The 27,661-nt window shown below is 43.4% G+C and overlaps 2 protein-coding genes across 3 annotated transcripts in view; one reads left to right on the plus strand and one right to left on the minus strand.

The window, feature by feature from the left end:
* The first annotated feature begins 217 nt into the window (after positions 1–217).
* On the plus strand, positions 218–14,692 carry rmc1 (regulator of MON1-CCZ1). The gene is made up of 20 exons (XM_006633858.3): positions 218–409; positions 2,575–2,651; positions 2,884–2,968; positions 3,451–3,507; positions 3,598–3,684; positions 4,050–4,190; positions 4,948–5,051; positions 5,837–5,926; positions 6,012–6,117; positions 6,926–7,034; positions 7,125–7,169; positions 7,613–7,666; positions 8,008–8,136; positions 8,457–8,563; positions 9,390–9,509; positions 10,454–10,531; positions 10,619–10,723; positions 11,173–11,241; positions 13,012–13,237; positions 14,493–14,692. The coding sequence occupies exons 1-20, from the start codon at positions 311–313 to the stop codon at positions 14,570–14,572; spliced, it is 1,968 nt and encodes a 655-aa protein (XP_006633921.1). The 5' UTR covers positions 218–310; the 3' UTR covers positions 14,573–14,692.
* npc1 (Niemann-Pick disease, type C1) overlaps positions 13,930–27,661 on the minus strand; it is a 30,195-nt gene continuing 16,463 nt past the window's right edge. The window contains exons 12-25 of one of the 2 annotated variants that reach the window (XM_015353636.2): positions 26,932–27,121; positions 26,393–26,575; positions 25,536–25,650; positions 24,973–25,100; positions 23,660–23,794; positions 23,319–23,408; positions 22,442–22,632; positions 21,808–21,923; positions 21,532–21,661; positions 20,494–20,694; positions 18,390–18,621; positions 17,967–18,080; positions 17,281–17,443; positions 13,930–15,141 (exon numbers count right to left, since the gene is read on the minus strand). In XM_015353636.2, coding sequence (XP_015209122.1) covers positions 15,059–15,141; positions 17,281–17,443; positions 17,967–18,080; positions 18,390–18,621; positions 20,494–20,694; positions 21,532–21,661; positions 21,808–21,923; positions 22,442–22,632; positions 23,319–23,408; positions 23,660–23,794; positions 24,973–25,100; positions 25,536–25,650; positions 26,393–26,575; positions 26,932–27,121 — 2,071 coding nt within the window. In that variant the 3' untranslated portion in view covers positions 13,930–15,058. Of the gene's footprint in view, positions 15,142–15,471; positions 15,694–17,280; positions 17,444–17,966; positions 18,081–18,389; positions 18,622–20,493; positions 20,695–21,531; positions 21,662–21,807; positions 21,924–22,441; positions 22,633–23,318; positions 23,409–23,659; positions 23,795–24,972; positions 25,101–25,535; positions 25,651–26,392; positions 26,576–26,931; positions 27,122–27,661 lie in introns of those variants that run through there. The other variant, XM_015353637.2, reaches the window with a different exon arrangement.

The raw sequence follows: 27,661 nt of genomic DNA on the forward strand, positions 1-27,661 counted from the left end.
AGCTTTCCCAGGAGGTCTCCCCTCCAGGTACTGGCCAGGCTCACACCTGCCGAGCTTCAGTGGGCTGCCAGCTGTGAGCCGCAGGGTGACATGGTGGCTAATCCTGAAACACCTTCCCCACACCATATTGTGGCACCACAGCCATATTGATTTCTCGGACAGTGATGACATTTTGCACAGGAAAAGGCGACGCCGCGTCTTTAAGACGCTGGCTGACGCTGGTCACGTGACGGTAAAAGCAGGAAGCGGAGTGTGATGGAGACGCTGGTGCTGTAAAGCAGAGCTGGAGCAGCGCTGTACCATTTCCACCATGAGTGAGGAACACTACCTGGAGCTGTGCGATAACCCGGTCCAGTTTGAAAATGCTTCTAGCGTCAACAACGTCTTTTTCGACGAAGCCAACAAACAGGTGAGGCGTGTCAGGGGGCAGAAACTATCGGGGCGCGAAAGAGGCGTCATCCACAAAATTAGATTTTTCTTTGGAAACTAACCTCAGTTATTTGCTTTTATCTCTTTTAAGGAGCGACAACACGTACTTGGTTGTTTTTAAAGACCTTAATCTGATAACCTAATTCAGTTGGTGCATTGTTTGCGAATATGCTGAATATGTAACCCGTACTGTAAATAATTATGGAAGATTAATCTCAGTGTAAACATGTATCTTCAAGTTTTAAGTCAGGCGGGGACTGTATCGGAGTTACAGCTCTGGTTCCAATAGCGACGATTTGTGATTTTTAACCCTGCTCCTGGGAGGACCTCTGTCTCTTCTGGTTTTTGCTTTAGATAAATTCGTGCTTTAGATAATCGTGCGGAAATTGATTTCAGTTTCTCTTTTAACTGTCTGAATTGTTTTAAGATCTTAAAAACGCGTACGTTTATGTAATGAGTATCAACCCTGTGCCGCTTCGTAAATTTATGAACCCGACTCATTCGCCTGCGCTATGGGACACGTGACCACAAGCAGTTAAGCTGCACGAAAATAAAAAACAAATGTTCCATACATTATCGTCTCTTCATCACGTTTTGAAAACTTAGTTAAACAAATTTAGTAATATGCAACAAATTCTTAATTATCAGCTTATAGGAGACTGTGCAAAACTTTATTTAGTAATATGCAACAAATTCTTAATTATCAGCTTATGAGAGACCGTGTGAAGCTTTGCATGCAGAAGGTATTGGACATTATATACTTAAGAAGATTTTTGAAACCAAGGACTGGTTAGAGAAAACGTCCATATACAATGAGGAAAAATAACAAGTCTCAGTTAATACAGGTGGTCAATGGAGCAGAGACCGTGATCTCTCAGGAGCAGTGTTGAGGAATATTGGTGTAAACGATGACAAGCCAGTTGTGCATCGCTGATTTGCAACATATGTACTGTACATCTATTATTAGGGCAGATAATCAGTATTTGGGTCTGTATTTCTTTCTAGAAAGAGAACAGACTAAACTGTTTCGATATGCATCAGCCCTTCTTTCGTGCAGTTGTTATTTGTGCCAGTGTTCATCTTTAGCTCTGGAACTCTCTCCCCAAGGATATCAGAGAGTCACCTTCCCTAAACTCTTTCAAATCCATACTCACAACCTTCTTTAGAAGAGCCTTTACTGAACTGGTTCTGTTCTTTACCCCTCTGCTCCTGCTAAGTTCAGTACCCCCATTTACTGTCTCCTCTCATTGTGTGTTCTCATTGTTTACCTTGTGTATTTTTTGTTGCTGTCATTCTGTAAACAAAATAAATCGTTTTTGATGCTAGAGCAGTTGGTGATCACTCACACAAATTTATCACTCAGGTTGATTCATATAAGTTCTTAGGTGTACACATAGACGGTAACCTGTGCTGGTCTACTCATGTTGAGAGTGTTTGCTCGCTTATATTTCCTGCGAAGACTAAGAGTGTTTGGGGTTCAACAGGAAATAATGCTGCTCTTTTACCATGCTGTAATCGAGAGCATTGTCAGATATGGTATTACAGTGTGGTTTTGCAATCAGTTCATTTTAAATCGCAAATTACCTGCCTTATCCAGACAGCTTTGAAAGTCATGGGAGTGAAACAGCATCCCTCCCTGCAAACAATCTTTGAAAAATCCCTAATGAAACAGGCAGGAAAAATTATATCAGAGCCTTCCCACATCCTCAACTCTGAATATCAACTTCTTCCTTCTGGCAAACGTTTTAGGGTTCCCAACTGTAAGTCAAACAGATACAAACATTCCTTTGTTCCACTATCCATTAAAGCTGTCAACGTAAATGTCAAGGATAAACACAATTTTGACTCTTACAACCCACTTCAGTGCAGTGTGTTTTGTGATGTGTTAGAGATGTTACATGTTGTTATGTGGTATACTGTACATGTGCAATAGAGTGATGTGCAATGTTTTTCTTATTTTTTGTAATAGAATAATGTGCAATGTTTTTCTTTTTTTGTTTGCATTCTATTTAAATGTACAGGAGTGCTGGGTGTCCATAAAACAATTCCCTCAGTGGACAATAAAATCTTATCTTAAAGTGTTTTGAGAACCCACCTTTAAATGTGCTATATAAAATAAAGTGTATTATTATATTACTCCTCAAGGTGTTTGCGGTGCGGTCTGGTGGTGCTACTGGGGTGGTGGTGAAAGGACCAGATGATAAAAACTCCATTGCTTTCAGGTAAATTATAATTTCTAAAACATCATGGATAATTTCACATTCGTGCAAAGTTTAGTAGAGAGTAGTAGTTTATTGCAATATGTACACGTACATTGGAATTCTTAATTGTGCTGATCTCCCGGGACGTACACAGTACAACAGACAACAGGAACAATAAATATATTATGGAAAAATAAATATTTACGGCCAGAGGACTTGGTTGTGCTACGATATATGTGTTTTTTCTTTGCAGAATGGATGATAAAGGAGAAGTAAAATGCATCAAGTTTTCTTTTGGAAACAAGATTTTAGCTGTCCAGAGAACATCAAAGTCTGTGGTAAGAATGGTTTCAATGTCAGCTTTCTTTTTTAAACCTTCGTTCGTTAACACACTGAATGTTTTTAAGAACGAATTTCATTCTGACGGTTAATAAAAAGTTAATTTTGTATGAGATTAAAATTCTCACAGTAGGAATAATATTTATTAAATGTAGATCCTCTATATAAATTAGATAAAAGCAACATTATAAAGATGAAGAGAACATCTTATTAATGTGGACAAAATAATATTTACAGTCATCCTCCCTGTCTTCTGTAGAAGGGTTATCTTTCAGATATGAAGAAGCTGCACAAACACAGCTTTCTAAATTGATTTTCTTTCTTACCTGGAGATATGGGTATAATTTGTTTTTTGCATCTAACAGTTATCTAAATATAACACTAATCTCTTGTCTGTCATTCAGTATTTGTAGCTTTTGCTCAATACAACTGACCATGATGAAAATGACTCTTGTCTTCTGTGTCGTTTTTTGTTCTTTAGGAGTTCATCAATTTCATTCCAGATATGCCTACTATGGAATATTCTCAGGAATGTAAGGTAATGTCAGTCTCCAGGAGTCTTTCTTGAAGAATGTGATGAGCTTGGGGGTTGTTGAGTGTCTAAAATCTGTTTTCTTTACACCTCTAGACCAAGAATGCCAGTGTCCTTGGATTCTGCTGGACCAGCTGGAATGAGATTGTGTTCATTACTGACCAGGGGATTGAGTTCTACCAGGTATGAGCGATATTTCCACATGTGTGAACATTTTCAGACCCTGTAATTGCGCTGGTCACTTATTCTAATCTCAGGTGGGCTGTAGATGAGTTGTATATCAAAATGAAATCTTGAGTGCAGTTTGAAGAATTTTAAAAAGGCTGAAAGAAACTTCAGGTAAATTGGACGTCGGAGTCAGTGTCGCGGCTTGGATTGGGGCAGACTGTAGGCTGCAAGACTCACACCATACTGTAAGTGCTGGCTGTAACTGGGTGAACAGTGGGGCTGCCCATTTCACTTTTTTAATTAAGCCATTTGTGGTTGAAAGTGAAGCATGGCTGTTCTGTGTTTTTAGTGCAGTACTCTGAAAAAACTGTTTGTTTCAGGTGATCCCGGACAAGAGGAGTCTAAAACTGCAGAAGAATCAGAGTATTAATGTGAACTGGTACATGTACTGCCCTGAGACTTCCGTCATCCTTCTGTCCACCACTGTGCAGGGGAACGTGCTCCAGCCCTTTGTGTTCAGGGTGAGATCCTGGAGGAAAGTTCCTTCAAGCACACACACAGTAGGCAAAAGGCATTTGTACAGACGAGGTTCAGGGTACCTGGAGCACTAACGTTTATTTTTTTTAAGTTGTAATGTCCACATATTCTAAAGCATAATTTGTGTTTATGTTGACACTAGTTTAATCCTGTTGGATTTATACTGGAGGTTTGACTCTGGTTACCCAGGGACCCCAGTAAGAACTTTTCTTTCACTCACGCTGGGTATGTGAAGTGGAGTTACAGCCAGTACATGGAAGAGTTAAAAGGGTGAGATAGAAAACGTTGAAATACCAAATGTATGTTTTGTAGCCAACATGAGGCCATATCTCGGAAGCTTAACATAGCTGGCTCTGGTCAGTACTGTGATGGGAGACCTCCAAGTAAATCCAGCTTCCTGCTACGAGTGGCGTGTTGGACTAGCAGGTGGCCCTCTGTACCAGAGTATCCTAATGATTTCATTGCAGTGATCGTAAGAGTAGGGGTGTCAACCCCGATGTTCAGGCTAAATTTCAAAGTCTTGGCTTGCATAACTTTCCCTCTAAATTCCCCCTTCTCTGCCTGATCTTGTCCACAGTGTCATTACTGCAGGCACATGATAACAGCTGTTTGTCACTCGGCTGGGTGCTGCACTGCAGCAGGGAAGGAAGAGAGTCCCTTCTCTATGTCAAAAGTGTATAAGTACTACAAATTATTGGTTTCTCGGTGAAAGAGAGACTGATATTTTTGTTTTGTTACCAGAATGGGACAATGTCCAAGATGTCAAAATTCGAAATCGAGCTGCCAGCAGTCCCTAAGCCAGCCAAGCTCAGTCTGTCAGAGAGAGACATAGCAGTGGCCACCATGTGAGTATGATGTGACGTTCTCAATCTTTCTGCTATTCTCTGTCCTGAAAAAGATGGAGCCCACCTCCCCATTCCAGAAAAATGTTAGACTTGTATTTATGTTGATTTGCTTGATTTTAGATCATCTAGTTATGTTTATTATTCCTATCTGTGGTTATAATGCCCGACACTGGGGGTTCAGTGCCGACTGGAGGAGAGACAAATCCCTCATTAGCTGCACTCCATATCTGTGAGCACCCAGCAGCCTGCAGAGGGCGCTGTGTCTCTTAGAATCAAAAGATCCCATCAGTGATCGTCGGTGAATTGTTGCTTGGAGAATCCCAGTCTGTTCAGGACATGACTCAGGACTCGGGCTCAAACCTGTGATCATGAAGGCACTTGCTTGACTGCAGCAGCTGAGTCTCTAGACTAGAGGAGTCAAATAGTAACAAGCTCATGCATTCAGTGGTGTAAGAAAGTTGGTATTGGTTCCATACTTGTTAGAGTGAACACCTTCTGAAGCTTGTTTCATTACCAAACTGAGAACTAAAAACCACAAAAGCCTATTGGAAGAAGAGTACTCTTCTTTATTCAACATCTCCACTCCATTTAAATTGGTGGCCCAAAGCTTCTTACTAAAAAATGAACTTGAATTATTTTTTATTTCTGCTCCCAGAGTCTTTCTACACTCATGTCGAAATGTAATGTAGCTCTATTTGTAAGAAGCTCGGCTAACTGCAATTCTTATTTATTCGACACACGCTTGACCTCATCCCTTTTGTGTTTGTTTTTTTTCCTTCTGCCAGATACGGACAGCTTTATGTGATGTACCTGAAACACCACTCGCGAACAGTCAACAGTCCAGGGGCAGAGGTGGTGCTGTATCATCTGACAAGGTAGCCTCCGTTCGTGTGGGGAGTGGCGTTCGGACGGAGGACGTGTCACTGGAGTGTGGCCTAACAGTTCCTGTTTGTACCACAGGGAGGGGGCCTGTAAGAAGACACATGTGCTCAAGCTCAACACCACAGGGAAGTTTGCTCTGAATGTGGTGGATAATTTAGTGGTGGTGCATCACCAGAGTTCTCAGGTAAGTTTGTGTGCTCATACGTGTTGAGGTTTCAGTAACTGCGGGTCACGACCAAACCACCGACTTGAAGTGGAGACCTGTGGACAGATTGGCCGTGTTGTAGTCCATTCTCTGAGGAGCTGGAGGAGGGGAGACTTTAATCAATAAGGAACCAGGAATTGAATCTTAATTTCACTGTGGACCTCCTTTTCTCTTGTCTGAGGTTGAAGATTGAAGTGCTGTGCTCATAAAAAACAAACAGCTCATCTGTTTTCACTTTCTTTTGAAATACTGCATACCTGTATTTGTAATTGCCCCCATCTTTAATTAATTTACCTACTAATTTTCAAGCACCTGACATCACATTGGTGTGGTTGAAAGGAATCCTAACTCATCAGTAAGCCATGTACCAACTGCAGAAGATCTGCCTCTTCTTGAAAGCTGCTCTCAGTGCACTGTTTTCCACCTGGTTGTGTTTCTTGAAGGGCTCCGGAGTGGAGCTGTGTCAGGGTGGAAGGCAACAAGTACAGGTTAATTCCACAGAGAGGTCAAATCAGGTGTGACAGCGAAAAAAGACTCCGCTGTCAAAGTGCTGTGCTTTTTTCCATCTTTCTAATTCTCAACCTCAAATCAACGTCTGCATTTTTCTCTAGGTCCTATTTTTTACTGGACCCAGTGTACCCTCTCAATGATGCACAGTACACACAATTTAGGAAGATAAGGGTACCTACACATGTGTACCAGCACGCATCTGTACAGTATATGGCATGTGTGTTTAAGTTGAATCCAAATGATATGGTCTTTATCGGGTCCCTTTATGTATTCACAGACATCCATAATATTTGACATTAAGGTCAAGGACCCAGACAGCACTCTGAATGTCCATCAGCCAGTGCTTCCTGCTCGCTCAATCCATCCCTACAAGATCCCCTTGAGAGGTAGGCTGATACCTCTTTGGCCACAAGTCTTAAGCCCTTGAGTGCAAAGGCAGTCTAGAAGTTGCTCACTTGCTGCTCCTGTCTCTCCAGGTCCTACGGCTGTAGGCTCACAGACTCCAGTACCTTGTGAACTCTGTATCCTTACTCTGCACCATTGTAAAAGCAATCCGACCACTTTAATTATGCCTTTAGCACAAGCTGCAAAGGATTGTGGGAGCGCAGAACAGGCTACCTCAGACATGTTGTCAAAGACAATATCCTGGTTTCATGCAAGAAATGAGGATGAGATCCTTAGGTTAATTACCAGTTAACTACAAAAGGGTATAGTTGGAATGAATGGTCTCCTTTGATTTGTTTCCTTTATGATCGTGATGTTTAGGATGATATTAGATTAACCAGTCAGAACTCTTTTCCTTTGGGAAATTGAGGTGTGCTTTGCTTTCTACTGCTGCAGTCGACAGTTACCTGATTCTTAATAATGTGGTGAGACAGATACAGATTTCAGTGTAAAACTTTGATCTTTCACTTGCGAGTTGTTATTCTGGTTGTGTGAGCTACATATTTCCTTTAACATCCAGACTCTTCCACTTGGAGCGTTTTTCAACCAGACATTATCATCAGTGCTAGTGAAGGTAATCTTTGGAAAGGAATGTGATTATGATGTGATTTTCTTTTGCTTTGTTTAAAAACGGGTTACCCAGTAGACCTCTGCAACATGCATAAACTGAACCCGAATTGAAACTTACTCTCTTTATATTAGTGGTAGAAATTAAAGGGGTGAAAGTAAGATTTGATAGTTTGAAGATTTTTATTTATAATCCTCAGAGTCAGTATAAACCCCGAACGGTGACTTCTTTTACTCAAACATGTTTCGCATGTCTTGCATATTTTATGCTTTTGTGTACTGAAGACTGTGCTCCTTCATTTGTCTTGTAATTGCAGTGTCTTTCTTTATTGATGTCTCTGATGTTAGGATACCTGTGGTATCTCCAGGTGAAGTTACAACCAGCAGTCATCCTTCTGAAGGATAAAGGAAAGCTAATGGACTTTCTACTGAGAAGAAGAGACTGCAAAATGGTGATACTGTCAGTCTGTTCCCAGAGTATGTTCTAACTTTCTCTTCCCTTTACTTTTCATTTTTCAGATATACGGTGATTTTATCACTGCCTAGATAGGTGCGGTGTAAAACATGTAGATATAACTCTTAGGATTGGTAAAATGTACTTGATGCAATACGTTCTGAAAATGAAAATGACAGCTGTACAATCATACCTGGAATAGCTACATCTGTTGTGCCACAGTTCCGGTTACACAAGAACAAAGAGCTTGTGTTGGTAGAATAACATTCTGTTGTCACTCCTCTGGAAGCGAGTCCTAAGCCATGTGACGTAGGACTCACACCATGTCCCCTCCCTGCTGCAGTGCTGATTGGAGGAGAGAGGGGCAGCCTGCCTGTCATCGCCACTGTTTTTGACAAGCTGAACCAGGTCTACAAGGAGTACCTGGAGGCAGAGCAGAGCTACACCATGGTGAGCACGCCTGTCGTTCCTCACATTGCTGAGGGGACATGAACACAGCTGTGGCGTCGGGCACATTGCACTGCTACAGGAGAACTGGCAGCGTAAACACTGGAGGACATGATGACATTTGTGGAAAGGAATGAAATCTATCAGCCAGACACATCACTATTAAGGAACAAGTAATAGATTTATTCCGTGCTGAAAAGAGAAGAAAGAAAACACAACATTTTGGCTGTGGAGCCTTCTTTGGGCATGGCACAGCCAAAACGTTGTTTTCTTCTGTTTTCAATATGGAATAAACCTATTACTTGTTCCTTTGTAGCCTGACGCAGCTACCCAGTGTAAACAATGTAAACAGCTCTTAACAGACGATCAGTTTATGATGAACAGAGACAGGAGGGAATGACAATGCAGCCGACACTCTCTCAGCAGAAGTTTGATTTTTTTCCCCACAGCAGAGGTGCAGTTGGTTAAATTGCAGCTGACACTAGAACGAGGACAAGCACAGAGCTGATACCAATCACAAATCCCATTTAGGTTTTTCGGCACTTTAGGCAAATTTAAGAACATGCCTCAAAAAGAAAACTGTGCGATTAAGAGCTCAAGTGGAGCAAAAACCATGAGAAATCCCAGGGACCCCCAGTGCTCTGGAGTGGAGCTGTGATGGTTGCTGTTAGTCTCGACTGTACTGTTTAAGGACCGTCATCATTGTCTTAACATGGTGGCGTCCCAGTACGTTTCTAGTATTTGGCTAGAAGTGTTGTGAAAACGCTTGTTCTGAATTCTTCGAGTGCGAGTGTGGTGTGAGCAGTCGTGTCTGTCGCTGCTCTCTCAGGCTGTGGAGTCGGGTCAGAGCCGAGGGAACCCGTCACTGAAGAGGCCAGTGCGCACGCAGGCAGTGATTGACCAGTCGGACATGTACACTCACGTCCTCTCCATATTCACGGAGAAGAAGGTGAGGCGCAGGGGTGCTGGACCAGACATGCTGAGAAACCCAGCTGAATCACCGTTCAAGGGGAACTGCAACGCTCTTTTTATATTTCTGGATTAGAAGGAAACAGCCTTGATGAGTGCCTTTCAAACAACGATTACAGTATAAGCATGTGAAACCTCCTATTTACATCACAAAATAGACAAAATTCGCAGGTATGCACAGCACCACGTTCTGACATTCATAATTTGGCCATCAAACTTCTGGAGAAGTGAAGCGGCTCATTACATCATAAACAAGCAGACCTGTGAATACATCTCTTTTCATCCGTCTCGATTTTGAGACGGTTTTTGGTGACAAACATAACCTTCTCGTTGACTCTGCATGCAGATCACGCTGGGACATTTCTGCGATGAAATGTCTGCTGGACAACCTGTACTCATTTGCTCATACATCACATCACGTTAGTCATCACAGCAACTAGTGAGCAGGAAGGGCTGCTTTATGCAAACTCCCAGGGGGGGCAGGGGTTTGCAATGACAATGGCAACTCTACAGTACTCTCCCAAAGTTCACAGTTTTGTGCTTGATTTGGAATTTGTAAAACTTTGTGATACCGTCGATTCATTTTTTATTACTGAGACTTAATAACTGGACTGAAAAATTGGTTCTGCAGTTCCCCTTTAAGACGGCATGCAAAAAGAAAGTTGTATTTCATTTAGCAAAACTACTAATGCACTCATCGTGCATTGTATTGAGCAGTGTAATATTACATTTATGCTGTGTTATCATAAGAAAATGGATGCATATAACTAAAAAGCTCAAATTACATCATTATTATATTCTTAAATTGTTTTCCCTGCCATAGATGAATCATGCATAGATTCTGCTAGTAGTATTGTGAGCATTGTAGGTTGAAGACCTTATATGTAATGAACTATGCAAACAAAACCCTTTCTTGTTTAACAGGATGTATCCCACAAGTTTATCATTGCAGTGCTGATGGAATACATTCGATCTCTCAACCTGTTCCAGATCACTGTGCAGGTATTGTGGCACTTCCAGGAACATTTCCATTGGAGCTCACGTTCTCTCTACAGTTGCACAGTATTCACCATCTGTGTTGTCTTACAGCATTACCTGTATGAGTTGGTCATAAAGACCCTCGTTCATCACAACCTGTTCTACATGCTTCACCAGTTTTTGCAGTACCATGTTCTCAGTGACTCCAAGCCACTGGTAAGTTACCTCTTAATTTTTATGATTATGCACGTAAGGAATCTGGGATAGCGTGTTCTGCTTCTTGACATTTCCTAACAGCATCCTCTGTTGAAAAAAAGTTTAACAGTCACAAAAATGACTGTAGCCTTCATATTTCTGTCTGTATTCTGGTTCTAGTGCATTCACCTGAGACTTGTTGTTTGCTCACCAAGATAGTCAGGGGAAAAAGATTCACTTACTTAATATAGGAAAGGAATTAAACCCAAGTGCTCCTGTAACGGAAACTGGGGTTTGTTTCATGCCTTAGTTTTACTGTGTTACAGTTATGGAGTCCACAATGGATTAAATGTGCACATTTTAATAGTGAGGCTTTAAAGGCAGTGGAAAGCAATTCACTAGAACGGTAATGAATCTGCTCTTTTGAATTATTGTGCATGATTCCCGAGAGTGTCTTTTCTGCTCTGAAGGCCTGTCTGTTGCTGTCGTTGGAGAGCACCTATCCGCCTGCTCATCAGCTCTCCCTGGACATGCTGAAGGTAGGTGTCTACCTCCCTTCTTCTGCTGAAACTGGCTGGTCTACAGTGTGTGAAACTTACTTTAGGGGAGTTATCGTTTCCTCTAGCCTTCAGTGCAGGTTAAGTGTAATACAGGTTTACTAGCATAAAAGTAATCTAAATGTTTCCTCGATTAAAAAAAATAATCAATGCAACTGATTACCATGTGTCTATTACAGTTTTTACGAAGGTTCCTCCCCCGTTGGTCTGTTAACCAACAAAGAGCCCCAGTGACACATGTAACCCTTCGTATTTCAAGATTGTTAGAACAGCAATGTCAGATCTTCCACAGACCTGTGTGGCAGGTGTTGGAGACCAGTCTGTAGACTTCTTACCGTGACTGCCTTCAGACCGACTACTCATTGTCGGAAAACATTCCTGCAACACTTGTTCTTCCTGAATGTGTGATACTTTCATTTTTATTCTTCACATTTCGGGTCAGGCTGAGACTCGATGCACATTCTTACCCTTCTGCTGTGTGTGCGGGGGGTGATTATAGAGAGGGGAAGTGGCAGGTCAGAGTGTCGCTGTATTTCGGGGACACTGTACAGTAAAAAAGGCGCCGTCGTTCAGATGAGAAGTAAAACCGAGATCCTGACTCTCTGTGGTCATTAAAAATCCCAGGGTGTTTCTCGAAAAGAATAGGGGTGTAACCCTGGTGTACTGGCCAAACTTCCCATTGGCCCTTACCAATCATGGCCTCCTAATAATCCCCATCTCTGAACTGGCCTCATCACTTTGTTCTCCTCCCCACTGAGAGCTGCACACTGGTGGTGGTGGAGGGGTTTCCCCATTACCTGTAAAGGGCTTTGAGTGGAGTGTCCAGAAAAGTGCTATATAAGTGTAAGCAATTATCATATTTTCCATAGCGGTTCAGACGATTCGAATACTAATAACTAATTTTCTTTTGCTATGACAACCAACGACACTCAGAAAGATCTCACTAACGCACATGAAGGCAACAATTGCTCCACAGAACAGTCCAGTGGACTGAAGTGCTAGTAAAGCATTTCTATTTTTCTCACATTTGGTTTCCTTGAACTATTAAGACTCGATGCTGGTTACTGCTTCCTCACAACGAAAGCAGACGTACACCAATTAAAAATTGCAATCACCATGTACCCACGCGGAAAAGGTCAAATGTCTTGGGTCTGTTCAAAGATGACAAAAAACGGACAGAATTCTGTAATTCAAGACTGGTACAGTAAGGAGCAATATAGCCTCGCCAGTTTCCAGTATGTCAATAATCCAGATCACACTGGGAACGAGCGTAAGACTGCAGGCAGCAGGGCCCGACCGTTTGAAGAGGAACTGGGAAAGACGGGGGTGTACTAAGGGACTGTATGTAACAGGCTTTCATTGAATAGTTTATTGCAGCTCTTGCAAGACCAATAGCTACCAATATTCCTCGGATGACGGAGGTGTTTCCTCAGTATGAGAGTTTTCATCAAACTCTTCTCTTCAACATACTGTAGCGCCCCCATCAGGCAGTGATGCTGCACTGAGCAGACAAGCAATGAGGCAGGTGATGTCACCCCCTGGTGCATGATGGGATAGATGGGAACCTGTCTGGGATAGTGGGGAGACATCAGGGACATCGTTAACTGTTGATAACCCCTGACAGGGGTTTATGTACATGTAGTACTAGTGTACGTGTGTGACTGTCCCATGTTTGTGGTCTCGGGTTCCCACCTTGAGCTGCCTGGCCTGTATTACTCAGGAGTAATTGTAAGCTATTATTATTATTCGCAGAGACTGTCCACGGCCAACGACGAGATTGTGGAGGTGCTGCTGTCCAAGCACCAGGTGCTGGGGGCCCTACGCTTCATCAGGAGTGTGGGGGGTCACGACAACGTCTCTGCACGCAAATTCCTCGATGCAGCCAGGCAGGCGGGGGATGAAATGCTGTTTTATACCATCTTCAGGTTTTTTGAGCAGAGAAATCAGAGGTTGCGTGGAAGTCCCAACTTCACACCAGGTAATTTTTAAAAATCGAGAAAAAGACATCAAAATGGCACAGCACCTTAACTGCGTTAGCAGAGGACAAAAGGGGAGTGATTCTGCACAAGAGGTTATGTTCTTCATCCTGGAGTATTTTCATCTCTCTGCCGATTTAATAATTTATTTTCATTTACATGGTCTTCCGATCTCAAAGCACTTCCCACAATAAGAGGGGACCCACTTCACCCACCACTATTAAGTGCAACACCTGCTTGGGTGACACGTGGCAGCAGTTTCTCGACAGCAGACCACACAGAGAACTAAATGAAGGCAGTACCTTCGGGTAGTGGTGTACTGCAAGCCCAGAGGGGCCTTAAGAAGAATACTGGGTACTCCTGACTTGCGAAAAGAGCCTTGGATCTCTAATGACCAAGCAGTCAGGACCTCTCTGTCCAGACGGGGGGATCTTTTCCAATTCTGGGGCAGTGGGATGAGTGGCACCAGCTGGTCCGAACACCCGTTGCCGCAGCAATCAGTCTTTCCTTGGGGGGGGGTCTCCCATCCTTGGAAGGCTCCGGCTCGGACCTGCTGATGAGATCGGACTCCAGCGGGCGACGCTGCTGCTACTGTTTCGTGTGAAGCCCCTTTAAGCAATCCTTCCCCCTCCTTTACCGTTTATCAAGACCAAGGGCGGGCGGCTAGCGTCAATCAGAATCCAGAAAAATGCGGTCATTAGTACAGTTCCTTTTATTTAAAAAGCCTTATAAACAGGTTGGGAGCATCCAGAGGGGAATACGAAAACCTATCTAACCAACATGCCACTCAGTCCTTTCAGTAATAAAATCTGTTATCTCAAAATGGTTTTTGCACTGTACCCTTTTTATAATCGCACTTGAATCTACAGTATTAAAAACTTTTCTTGTAGAAAGTAATTCTGCAGATGACAATGATTTGATTAACTGCTGTTACAGGCAGTTAAAGGAATGGACTCTGCTAGGATGCCATGCTGTTAGTCTACATTTAGCAACACTCTACGTGTCTGACGCATGACAACCGTAAAAGACACGTTTTCATGTCCTGGACCGTCATCAACTGAGCCTAATGCCAAAAACCTGTACCCCTCGACACCACTGACTGTTTCCAAAAGCACACTCTAGTTTTAAGGGAACTGAATGTTGGGTACATATCCTGGGTCAGAGTTTTACATAATGTAAGCACAATCCACACTCACTTTGTACAGAGAACAAAGGGTTAAGATCCCACATCAACCTTGTGATTTTTATTTCCACCAGGAGAACACTGCGAGGAACATGTGGCTTACTTCAAGCAGGTTTTTGGGGAACAGGCACTAATGAAGCCCGCCACGCTGTGAACTGGCTTTCTCACCTCCTTTGCCATTTTACAGTATAACCTGTACAAAGCTAATTTATTGTATCTGATCAAAGATGTTTTACAAAAATGCATTACTGCTTAATAAAGTTATATCTATTTACATTTTGTTTTGGCAAGTAATAAAAATATTACATTTTGGTATCCCCTAAAAAAGGCTGAGTGGAGGAAGTAGCAAAGGAACTTGCATTGATTGTTGCATATTGGAAGACTTTAGTGCATTTTCTTCTACTTGCACCCAAGCTGCTTCATTCTGTGACATCCCCTTGTTCAAGCACTGGCCTGTGCTTCATAATCCCCAGATGAGCAAAAAATCACTGAAAATCTTTTACTTTGTGCTCCTTGCATTCTTTTCCCCGGAGTCAGCTATTTAAAATAACAGCTGTGGAGATCATTCAGCTCTTGTGCCAGATAATTCACATCGTGAAGCTCAACCGTCCAGTGTGACTTGGTTTTACATCCTCGAGTACTAGAAGTTCAAGAGTCGCTCTCTTTCTGTGCCCAGGTAACGGGTATTAGCTGCCAGCACCTTCGCCTTATTTACTGACGGACCTGAAAAAAATAAATCTATAATTACTGATGTACATACTTAGTCATCACATTGCAGTATAGTAGAAGCTGTTAACTTTGTTTGAATTCTGCCTTATCCTACAGACAAAAAGTTGCTCATACCTGATGAGATTTGACGACCCACACAGGAATCAGTGAATTATATTTTTTCGCAGTATGTTGATGGTGCCTGTGCTCAGCTCAGCCATTGTGCTCCATAAAGATGAGTGTTCTGAGCAAAAATAGTGTAGCAGGCATAGGAACCCTGCTTTCATCCAGTAGTGTTACACCATGCAGATACAACTGCATTTTAAAATGATCAGGAAAATAAGGTTCTTTGAAAATATTTTATTTAAAATATTTCACTTAACAGAGCTCATTGCTTGTGCTCTAAGGTCTACTTAACATGTGCAACTGCTTGAGAGATCTCTGCTTAAAAAGTTCCTCTTCCTGATGGGTTGCAGGCCCACACACCCAATTACAGAGCAGGTCTTACAAAAAGTTTGTGTTTTCACCAAGTGCAGACCCTTGAAGTTCATGGTATTGTTGTAGTTCCTGTTTAGAATGAAGAACTCTTATTAATAACTTTATTATTTTAAGAGAATGTGTACTCTATCAGAGAGGAAGTGTCTAGTTTCTTTGAAGCAATGAGCAATGCAAACTTCTAGTCATGAACTGTAACTATTACATGACTCAAGACACCGATTAACCTTTTAACAAGTTTGCCTAACAGACAAAAAAAGTGATTAAAGCTTTATGGTAATGAAGCATAAAGTAAACTTTAACATGCTGACAGTATCTTGCACAATAGGGTTGATCAAACACAGTGAACAAAACTGGGCAAACCTGAAGACATGAGAAAGGAGTGAAATTAAATGAATGTAAATGAATGTAAAAGCTGCTACCTGTTTGCCTTTTCAGATTGCACAACTAAATGAAAATGTTGGTTGCATGGAGGTCTAGTTTCATAAACCAAATAAACAGAGTACAAAGGTTGTACTAATAACCCGAATCTCAGCTTAAAGACATTTTCCTTCACTTGCACTTCTGCTTGTAATCAAGTTCAACCTAAGTGTCCGGTTTTAGAGGAAATTGTAGACCAGGCCTGCGTGCAGTTATAAATGATGATACTATCATAAATAATTTTTTAACTTCTCATTACAGTTAAAGAAATATTGAACAATGCGTGTGCTTTCATGTGTTGTGTCACGCCCACATCTGTCTCCAGCCAGAATGCCGGCTGCATGGAGACAACTGCTGATCTCCCCCCATGGGACATTTCTCACCTTCGACTGTGCCAAATGGGACATAATTCCATGGGGTGGGGGGGTGAGAAATGTACTGCAAGGTTTGCTATTTACTCCCGAGGAGAGAGAGAGTGGGATGTAGACAAGGGCTCAGATCCTTCAGAAACTCTCACTTCGCCTGTCTGCGAGACACCTCTGCGCCCGCAGGTGAAGGACCGATAGACACAGGCAATCTTTCACCCCCCCAGCAATATCTCTTTCAAACAGTGGTTCATCAGGATCTTCTCCCTGACCTTGCCGTCACATTGTTGCACTGACCCCTTGGTCGGTAACATTTTGTCTGTCATTGTGCGGTTAGTTGGGAGTGTGCTGTAAAACCGATTTCCCCAACGGGACGTTAAAGCTCTACTGGAATTCTAAATGGGGGGGGAAAACACAACCAAGGGGCTCACTGGCACTAAAAGCTGAGAATTTGTGTTTTGCATAAGATTAACTCTAACACCTATGTGCTTTCAAAGTTTATATTTTCAGACATGCATCTGAGGTAGTGTCTGTTTGTTAGAATTAAATTATAAAACAATTAATGATAATCATATTTACAATTGATACATGCAGTAAAGCGGCTATCTGACTGCTCATGTACCTAGGTGCTGTAGAATTCTAATTGTCTTTTGGCATTGACCCAGAATCATTGGTTCTCTCACATTGCTTTGCTGCTTGTTTTTACCCCTGCCTCCTATGAACAGGGCTATATCTGCTTAATTTAACAATGATCCAAAGGTCAGCAAATGAAAACTGAATTACTTTCGACTCTGATTCTCCACCTTTGACCACTGGCTTTAATGTGATACACTGAACTCAGGCAGGCGTGATCACATCCCTCGTTAAGTCTTACCTATATAACTGAGAAGCACTGGGAGAAATATCAATCCATGCGTGGCGCCCAGAAGCACAATGGCCAGGTACATTCTAAAATAGAAGATCTTGAAGATCTGAGACTTGGAAAGAGCCAGGATCAGGATTCCACCAAACTTTGTCAATGTGATGCCACTGAACACCTGAAAAAAATATCCCAGATTAGTTCTTGCATTTCTTCTAAAGCTTCTCAAAATAATCTACTTTTAAAAATAAGTTGCCATACTTCAGAGCCAACAGACTGAAATGAATGCAATTCTGCTTTCTCTACTTTCCTGCTGAGGTCAGGTATACATCTAACTTAATGTAAAGTTAGAAACGTACTAAAGTAAAAGATTAAAAGGTTAACTGGATTCAGGAGTGGTTCATAAAAGAAGTCTGATATGACAAAGGCATACTGAAACAAGCTCCGAGGGGAATGTTTACTAATGAAGGTCAGCAAGAAAATTCTATTTTTAATACTATGCTGTAAAATGTGTAATTAAAAGAAAAATAAAGGAATAAAACAATAAGTTCATTTAACAACTATTCCCTCAATATGCACTCTGGTACATGTTTTTTTGCAAAGCAGAGAAGCTGCCTGTACACTCTTCTGAAACAGCAAAGAGCTCAGCTCATTTCACGTGTTCTCCTGAGCGCTGCCCCGCCGTCAGTCGCCAGGCTTACCGAGCTGCCCATGTGCGCCAGGGCCTCCTCCGCCCGCTCCACCCGTGTCTTTTTCGTGCTGACCGAGAAGGCGCGCACCACGTGGCTGCAGAACTCCACCGAGATCCCGCAGCTCTGCGGGACAAAACACAGCTCGTCTGCATGGCCCTGGAGGTCTCCTGCATCGACTGGTCACAAAGCCACTTCGCCACCGCTCTTTTCATCTACAGGATCGCCAGCTCAATCCGTTATGGGCAAAATCCAAAACGTTTTGGAATCCTAAAGCTCCTAAACCATGCACTGCTTATTGGTCAAACCGAAAGAGTGAGGAGACTAATTCAGAGACACCGACAATCACAGACATTAATCGTATCTTATATAATGTTATCGGCAGTGGCATCAGCAGGAAGCCTTCGGCAAGCAGCGAGAGCAGCGGTTGCTCACCATGACGAGGTTGACGAGGGAGACGGCGTTCAGGCTGATGCCCCACAGCCACATCACTCCGAACATGTTGAGGAGGATCATGGTGATAGTCAGGCTCACCAGGGCAGCTGCCCACACCTCGAACCCCAGCAGGACGGCCGTCACCACGAAGATGGCCACCAGCGACAGGCCCAGGTTGAAGGCCGTGTCGTGCGCGATGGTGAGGTACTGCTCGTAGAAGACGTAGAAGATGCTGCGTGGATGACGGAGGAGAAGACCATGACTACTCCACCCTCGCGGTCTTCCACTAACACAGGCCTACTGTCTACTAGGTCTTAAACAATTACCCCAGTGTTTCCAAGAAGTTTTCTTTACAGCTGGTTACACAAACACTCACTTGGTCTCAGAACCCAATTATTACCGTTAATTCATTAGACCAACTGAGAGCTCAGGCAGAAAAAAAGCCCAAGAGATACCAGGCCCACTAGGAACAGAGTATCAGTGCATGAAATCAAGAGCCTTGGGTGAAAGTTTGTTCAGCTTTGTGTGTCTTTTTCCACACAGAGGGGAAACTTCCATTCTAGGAACCAAAATATGAAAAAAAAATGACTGCGCATTTAAAGCTCAGGCTACTTCATCATGCAAAGGGCTGTGGGAGTGCCGAATGAACTGAAGCCAGTAGAAACAGCTGGATGAGATCCGTCATTATCTACAGGCTAGGTGGACCAAGTGGACTCTGGGCATTTGTAACCCTGTATTCTAGTGAAATACTCCTGTACTTCTGCATTTAACAGATTGCATTGATATTCTAGAAAATATGGCATACAAAAAGCTTTCATTAAGTTTTAACTACTAAATTCTTCTTTCTACTTCAAAGACCGCACGGTTTAATTGTATGCGTGTAACTTATTTATGCAGTGCTCTTCCTTGTTTTTTCACAAGAGGCCTTTAAGACAGAGCCTCCTGCTTGGCTCTTAAGTCAGTGACGCACAACATTATAACTTCCCCAACCTGTCAGCCTCAGAAGCCACCATATAGCTGGTTTCATTCTGACCTGTCGTTCTGTGGTTACAAAGACAGAAACGTTGCATTCTCATGATAAGCTCAGCTGACTGCTTTCTATGTTGAATCCAGCTGGAGGCAAATTCCCTATGAGCCTATAGTCAAGGTCTAGACCAAGTGGTGATAATTGGAATATGCTTTTCCAATCAAAAGTGTGAAATTAATCAGATACAACACATCTCCGCTTGGAATTTCAGAGCTGACGTATCTGAAGGTAGGTTGTTATAAAAGACCTTGTACAGTGTCCAAATTGAGTGGAAGTGGATGTGTGTGTGGGGGGCATTTCCCTGATATAAAATATTTTACAAATTCACAACAGTGTACAAGGCCTTCCCTTCCTGGATGGATGCCATTATTCAAGGCCCATCTACTGAAGGACAGATACAATCATTCCCAGGTGTCCTTCAGTGGGAAATATTAATTCAGTCCTGTTCCCCTTGTCATACTTTTAACAACCGGACTACTGCCTTTACAGCAGTCAGGGGAGGAATCGGTGAGGAAGAGAAGATTACAAACTTGAATCACACCCACAGGACAAAAGCAAGAACAATCTAAAGAGTCCCATCAAGATCTTGAATGAAACCCTTCCTTGTTTACATGTGATGTCATCATTCCTTTTATGACAAGAGGCATTCATCCAGAATTTTTATGACAAGTAGAAGTCATCATCTTGTTCTGAATCTTCACTCCCTGTGAAGGACATTTCTTTACACACAGACAAATGCTTCAAACCAAAGCATGTGAGCTGTTTATCAAACGATTCCGAGCACAGGCACACTTGCATCCACAGACAGTAAACGATACTGAGTGAGCAAAGAAAATAAACCGGGACAGCAAGAAGTGCCCAACATCTAATGACACACTTTCAAATCCTGAAAAGTTAGAAATATTTACACCTTGTTGAGCAAAACGGCAAAAGATTCTGAGCAAGCTCCTTTCCTCTGTCATAATGCAGTTACAGCACAATGAAGTCACAGCCCTTATATAGTACTCTGACCGCTGCGTGAACACGCGTCCATCTCTTCCCGCGGCGCATGCAGGAGAGAAGGGTTGAAGGATTTACCTGTAAGGAAAGACGCGGTAGCTTTTGTCCTGCAGTCCCATCGACTGAGTGATGTTGTCTGCCAAGGCGCGAGCCTTCTTCATGGCGTCGATGAAGTCCGGCGAAGTCTTCAGGATGGTGTGATACGTCATGAAGTAGCTGGCGCCCACGTCTGTGTCGTTGCGAATCAAGTCGATTGCAGAGCTGTAAGCCGCATGGCCCCTGGAATAAAAGATTAAGATGAAATTAGTTTGCTGGAGACAGGCTAAAACTGGCTCCGTGGTCTGGGTTCACAGTGACGCACACTTTCAGTCAGGGGTTCAAGGACCTCCTGCAGGCACAGTGCTCCTGGAGTATTTATATCACGTTTTACTTTGTTAAAATACATGTTTTGTATGCTTGTGGCTTTAACATGTTGTGTTTATGAAAAGAGTTCTGACTGTTCTCCAGCCTCGTTGAAGTAAAGCATTACTGAAACATTTTCATACTTGTGCTAATGGCACGTAGGGAATTGGGCGATCTCTTCCATTACATCGACCTAAGAACCAGATTGACGCAGCACACCTCAACACGCACTGTACAGAACTTTTATTTTGCAAAGATAAACAGGAAGAATTTGGTGGAGAGGAAGGTATCGCGTCACATTTCTGGAGCAACGGCCTCCCTCTCCTCCCTCCTCCTGTGGACAGGCAGGCGGAGAGCAAAGTGAAGGATGCTGCGTGCACACGGCCATATCGGGTTGTGTAGCGCTTGTGAAAAGTGTTGAGTGTTTTTTAGGCTCGACAAATTAAAGCATTACCATTATTTATTCTTGGTATGGTCTGGTTTACCGTCATGCAATATACGTCTTGCAGCTCAGACACCATAACGCAGGGCATGTGATGCAATAACAGATATCGACTTCTGCAGGTTTACCTCCTTCCCAAAAGACAGTGCTCCTTACCCATACTGTATTTAGAAGATGTTTTGTCATATCAACGAGTTATACAATCGCACTGTAAAATGCGGTACACTCTGCATTGCAGCAGTCAGTTTTTAGATGGACAACACAAAACGTACCCTTTCCCACACTTTGGGTTGGGATTGTCCGACAAGAACATGGGCAAAAACGTCATGAAGTCCTCCCCCGTCGGTCTCTTCTTACCCTCGGTGGTCAGAGGACGGCAACGGAGACACGACTTGTCCACCACTTAAGGGGGAATAAAAAATAACATTTTCTGTAAACCTTTTTACCTTCAAAACATTCTCTAGAGCCAAAACCTCAGTTCAATGGCCCAGCTCATTCAGTCTGAAAGCTCAGTGGAGAAATTAAAAACGCTCCAGATAGTGTCTTACCTGAAGCATTGCAAAATTGACCTGTCGAGTTGTTAATTCTGCAGCACGTGGACTGGGGCTTAACCCAGTCGAAGTAATCATCAAGCCAAGAAGAAGGAGAAAAGCCGATTCTTGTGCTAAAAGGAAAGCCACGAAGTCAGGAGAATTACCTCCACATCAAACCTTTAAATATATCATATATTTTAATTTGTTCAAGAAGCACACGATGCCTTGGAAAATTATTCAACTCCTACAAAGCTTCCACATTGTCATGATTGCAAGCTCAGACTTCAAATGAGTACATTTCACTCATTACAAAGTGAGTACATTTCACTTTTTATATCTGTGACATTGAACACATTCTTTGTGAAGAGTTTGAATTTGATTGTTCTGAATAAAACAGCTCTTTTGAAAAACTGAATTTGTTCCACGTAGTTATAAAAGATTCGATATTATTGGTTAAGCAGTGAATTAATTGTGCAAGGCACTATATATGATAATATCTCATTCAGGTTAAACAAGAGCAACTAATAAAGACCAGTGAAAAAAAGAGTCGGCGTGATTGAGCTGCACTTGCTTGGCGTTTTCTTCACATGGCCCTCTGTGGCGTGTGAAGCTCAATGCAAACAGTCCCAAGGGAAACAGGCGAACTCACTAGTTATCAATCTGGGAAGCGGTGAAGATCTGCTGCACGAGAGAGTTGTTGTTGCAGCCCACCCCTCCACACACCATGTTCTGGCCCTCCAGGGTCCTGAAGTCGTGCCCCTCCTCCACCACGAAGTACACGGGAGGGCCCGTGTGGAGGTACGTGCTCAAATTGACGAAGTACTCCAGCACGTAGGAGTCCTGCGACAAACAGGAGGACACGAGGAAGGTTACAATCGAGAGGAGGTCCTGCCAGCCCCCGTTTGGAAGATCTACAGAACTGAAGCGATCAAAATATTGAAAGGCAGCAAATATGTAAAACAATCGTGGGGTTTCACAGTTTCTGCTGTTTCTTACTGTTGTAAAAACAATAAAGCAGTTTATGATTTGACTGATGACCGTTTTAGAAATTTAGAAGTCCAGAACAATGAGGCTCCCCTGTGACAGTATACCAATTCTGTCACAGCTGCTGAAGAACTACACTGAAACAGCTACAGAAAAGGCTGTTTGAGGCCTCAGAGACCTTTTTTTCTTTGGAAGAATATCTCCTTTCGGGAGTCAAAATGATTAAGTTTGTCTATTGCGACACTGCAGGGCATCATGAAGTCTGTTCTCTGAAAGTATAATATCTGCCAACTACAGCTGACATAGAAACATCTAAGGCTAAAATCCAGTCAGCTGCACATTGGTGTTATTTGGTATTGATGCGCCAACAATAAAGATAACAAAAATAGGATAATACTAGAAAGCCAAACAAATACCGTACATATCGTTACTGAAGACCTCAGGGGAGAGTTTTAGATTTCTAATTAAATGATTTCTATGGACAACCAGTTTACTTCCAACAGCGTTAAAGCGTCGGGGGGGGGGGGGGGGGTTTGACATACATCAGGCATCGAGAGCTTCTGGTCCAATCCAATCTCCACTTTATTCACGACAGCGATACTGAAGGACAGGATTCCCACAAACACTGCGACCTGCAAAAGGGGAAGATGGAAATCTCAGCACTGCACGACACACAGGTAAAGCTAGATGTTGTGATAACTTTCATTTGTTTCTGTAAATAACTTCCCCAGTTCTTCTCCCTCCTTTCACTTCCTGACTGGTTGAGAACAATCAGCCGTTATACGACACTGTGACGCCACTTCGAAACAGACAAGTATCTGTTTTTCTTACTAGAAAGCTTTCCATGCCCTCGGGCGTCATGCTGTCGATTCCAAGTACTCACCACAATGGGCCGCACCCACTCCTTCAGGATGAAGGGGGCGTAGATCTTCTTGAAAAAATGGAACAGAATTCCGTCCGATTTCACTTCGTCGCCCTTGTCCAGCTTGACGCAGCACAAGATGTCGAGCCGATTGCTCTGTTGGAACAGCACCCGGACATGTTGTTTTTCAGTGTGTAGGGGACGTGTAACAGCAGGACTGTCCGAGTCAAATGGTGAGGAGTTCAAAACATTTAAAGCTCTCGAAGCACAAGGAAAGATGCCATGCCCTTTACTTACAGCACATTGAAGAGGCTCCAAATGGAATACACAGCCCAATCCCTTAAGCTTCACATCTTGTGATAATCAATTTTTGGACACACAGATAGCACAATCAACACCTGTTCCTGCAGTGGGGCTACACGCACATCTTACTAGTGACTCGAGCATTTGGATTAGAACGTTAGGTCTCCGGAACACCTTGTCTGTATGTTCTGCAAATAGAGTAACTTGTGTGTTGTTTGTTTTGTAGTGTGTAGTAGTGTATTGTTTGCATTGTCATTGTTAATACAAATTTAACTAAGTGTGCCTGGATTATTGGCTTGATAATAGGATCAATCTGAACTGTTTCAGCTCTGAGTCATGTTCAAACTACTGCATTTCGCAACGACAACAAAATCCCAAACTTCGGAATATTTGCATGTTCATTTTTACCTAAATCAAGTAATTTATTAAGGCTTCAATGAGGTAATGAATCTGGAATGAATTATGTCCATGGTGTGTAGACCTGCAGGACGAGGACGGGTGATCCTTCATTTAAAGAAAGTTACTGTGTTGAGGAAATAAGATAACCGCATCTAGCCAGAGGAGAAAAACTGAAGAAGCATGAGCCTGAAAACCAAAGAAAATGTAGGGCCTCTCTCACTGCAGGGTGAGTTCTGCCACATGAGAAACAGAAGTCTTATTTTTCCTTTAACAGAACATTCCCATCATATACTGGCTAAGAAAAAAAAATGAATTTCCAGTTAGATAACTGCTGTCATCCTGCTCCAATTACCATATTTTCCAAAAACAGGCCACTTAAAATGGAATCCTTTCAAAAGTATTCACCCCCCTGGACTTTTTCCCATTTTATTGTCACAATAAGGAATCATCATGTATTTAACTGTGGCATTCTGCCACTGATCGACACAAACCACTCTGTAACATCAAAGTGAAAACAAAAGTCTACAGATTCTCCTAAATTATCAATTTAAAAACGCTCAGAGAAGCATCCGGCCTCTCGGCAATGAAGGCTTTCACTATCAGAGAGGTGCATGCCCAATGAGAAAACTCACCTCCTGCCTCCTGACGTCCAGGCCCAGCAGGCTGACGAAGCAGGAGATCTGCAGGAGGAAGTCGATGAAGACGGCCAGGCCGGCGAACAGCGAGAAGGTCCGCACGGCAGGCATGGTCGACAGGGCACCTGGGGAGGAAGAGGAGCAGTTGTCAGCTGTAGCTCACACAAGCAGCTCGCAGCTTCCTCAGGGGAGAAAGAGGAGGAGTCGTCAGCTGCAGCTCGCAGCTTCCTCAGGGGAGGAAGAGGAGGAGTCGCCAAGTGTGGCCCGCACTCGTAGCTCGCAGGAGGTGTTGAACTGCATGTGCTGGACAGCCCACTCCCCACGCAGGTTTACAGGACTTTCAGATTCTGTCCGAGGTCAGTTCAATTACCAGCCTGTGGTCTTTCCACCTCAGAGGCATTGGTTGTATTAGTCGTTTCCAGCAATTATTGGTTTTTGAACGCCGTCAGGGAATACAGATCCCCCCACCCAGAACCTCCTGAGATTCCCTCCTGTCTTTGCTTTGAAAGTTGTGAAACCCTAATGGCCACCGCACTGCGGAGAGTCCGGAGAGCCCTCACCCAGGAAGAAGGCCACGGTCTCGGAGAAGGAGGAGAGGAACATGCTGGGTGCCACATCTCCCAGGATCCGGCCGATCTGTTGGTGCAGCTCCTCCTGGAGCCCACGCTGGTCTCTCTGAGGGGAACAAGGGCGCATCAGTCCCTGGCCGCGCCCCAGACCACCCCCGCCCCCCACCAGGGCCAACCCACAGCACCCCCTTTTCACAGCGACTTTCAGGAGCATCAGAGGTGGCCTCCTCTGGTTCATGCTCTTGTTAAGGCCAGAGGTCAGCCGCCCTCTCTGGGGCAGAACCGATACCCCAGGCGATACTCTGCTGTAGGCAGTCACTAAGAAGCAGGTTCTTAAATTGTAAATATCTGGACAAGTGAGCATAAAAAACACCTGAAACCTCAGCTGGATTGAACAGTGCATACGCAGCTGGAAAACCCCACAGTGCAGACTGCTTTCAACCCTTCATGCCAGCACACCTCAATAAAACCCCATGTTACACAGGCAACACCCTGGAATTTAATTTTCTGTCCCTGAATCAAGCAGCAGCCTAGCAATGGAAAACCACCTTTGGGTGGTTCTGTTGATACTGATCCCAGCCCAGGGACACCACTGAAGTTCACACAATTCCAGCTAGATTTTAAAGAGGTTTCTGCAAGGGTGGCGGCATGGTGGTTTCGGGCACGGGTTAGAGTGGGTCTGGCTTCATTCCTCGCTACACTACTCTGTGGAATGTGGAGGGATCAGTTCCTGGTACAACCAGCTACAGGTTCTGCAATCACTGCACACAGAAGCAGAACCACGGGACCTCCAGGGGCCCGTCAGCGGCCCTGACACTTGGAGTACATCTGGCAGGCAGGACAGGCACCTGGTAGGTCTGGACGATAATGAAGATGTTGTCCACCCCGACTGCCAGCACCAGGAAGGGGATGACTTCGATGACGATGAGAGTCAGGGGGATGCCGATGAAGCTGAAGATGCCAAGGGAACAGGCCACGGAGCTCAGCACGATCAGAATGCCCGCGATCCCCAGGGAGACTTTGGAATCCACCTGACAGGATTACACAACAGGGCTGGGTCGCGTCCCCGTCTTCTTCCCACGTGACTAAGAGCACTGCACTGAATGTTACCTTGCATACTTTTATTCCAACGTCGCTACTTTAAGGGCATGCCACACGTGTTTTATTTTCATCACATTATTAATCATATCTTCTGTTAATCTTAAAAACAGACACCAGCGACCTTCATCACACAAGATATCTTGACTTTCTTTAAAGAAACGGATGATAGAAACAGCTACCAAACGGATTGGATAAATGGTTAAATGGCCTCAGGTTTGTAACCTTTCTTCCGTTTCTTGAAGATGTAATATTTCACTCTTAGTCGGGTGAGAAAGGGTGGACATACCAGCAGCCTGCGGCAGCTCTGAATGTGCCCCAGGGCCAGGGAGATGTAGACGAACATGATGACGTAGCTGATGACGATAGTTGTGATGTCACTGTTGCTTTCTCGGTTTATTTCATCCTCAATGCTCCGCTCAGCAGAGAAGGAAATGGAAAGGTTGGAATTGCTGTAATTCTTCACAAACTCAATAAACCTGTGAAAGGAATGAAAAAAAGCCAGAAGGATTACTCTTTTAGAATATTTTCAGCACCTAGGAGGCAAATTCTCGAGACTGTACTACGTGAGATTTCTTTCGGTCAGCACATACATGCTGCATAAGAAACGTGTTCATACAGAGGAACCACCAATTTTTTACAATAAGTAAACTGCAAGTTTAAATGGGAGGTTATGAATTAAGCACTAGCAACTGGCATCTTTTGAAAATTAAGCTAAAAACTGAAAATGTAACTTTAGTACAGTACACAAAAAACAACAAAGCAGAAGAAAGGTGACAAACAATAGGAGGCCATTTGGCCTGTAAATCCTGTTATGTGATTAGTAGCTAACTGATCCCCGAAGCTCATCTCATTTCTTGGAAGGAGCCAGGGCATCAGCTTTGAAGAGCACAACATGAGCAGCTTGTTCCCCACTCCCACAGGCTTCCTGTTCTTGCCCTCTCTGGTTCGTGTTTCACTGTTGAGTAGACACCAATCTTTGCGGTGGGACATTTACCCACTAGCAACTAGATAAGCAA

Source organism: Lepisosteus oculatus, chromosome 6, assembly GCF_040954835.1.
Source record: "Lepisosteus oculatus isolate fLepOcu1 chromosome 6, fLepOcu1.hap2, whole genome shotgun sequence".
Taxonomy (NCBI): Eukaryota; Metazoa; Chordata; class Actinopteri; order Semionotiformes; family Lepisosteidae; genus Lepisosteus; species Lepisosteus oculatus.

Excerpts from the sequence above, each read along its gene's own strand:
- rmc1 (XM_006633858.3), top strand. The coding sequence starts at position 311 with ATGAGTGAGGAACACTACCTGGAGCTGTGCGATAACCCGGTCCAGTTT. Across the intron at positions 7,170-7,612 it reads TCCAGTACCTTGTGAACTCT|ACTCTTCCACTTGGAGCGTT; the intron begins GTATCCTTACTC and ends TTTAACATCCAG. Across the intron at positions 13,238-14,492 it reads AAGTCCCAACTTCACACCAG|GAGAACACTGCGAGGAACAT; the intron begins GTAATTTTTAAA and ends TATTTCCACCAG.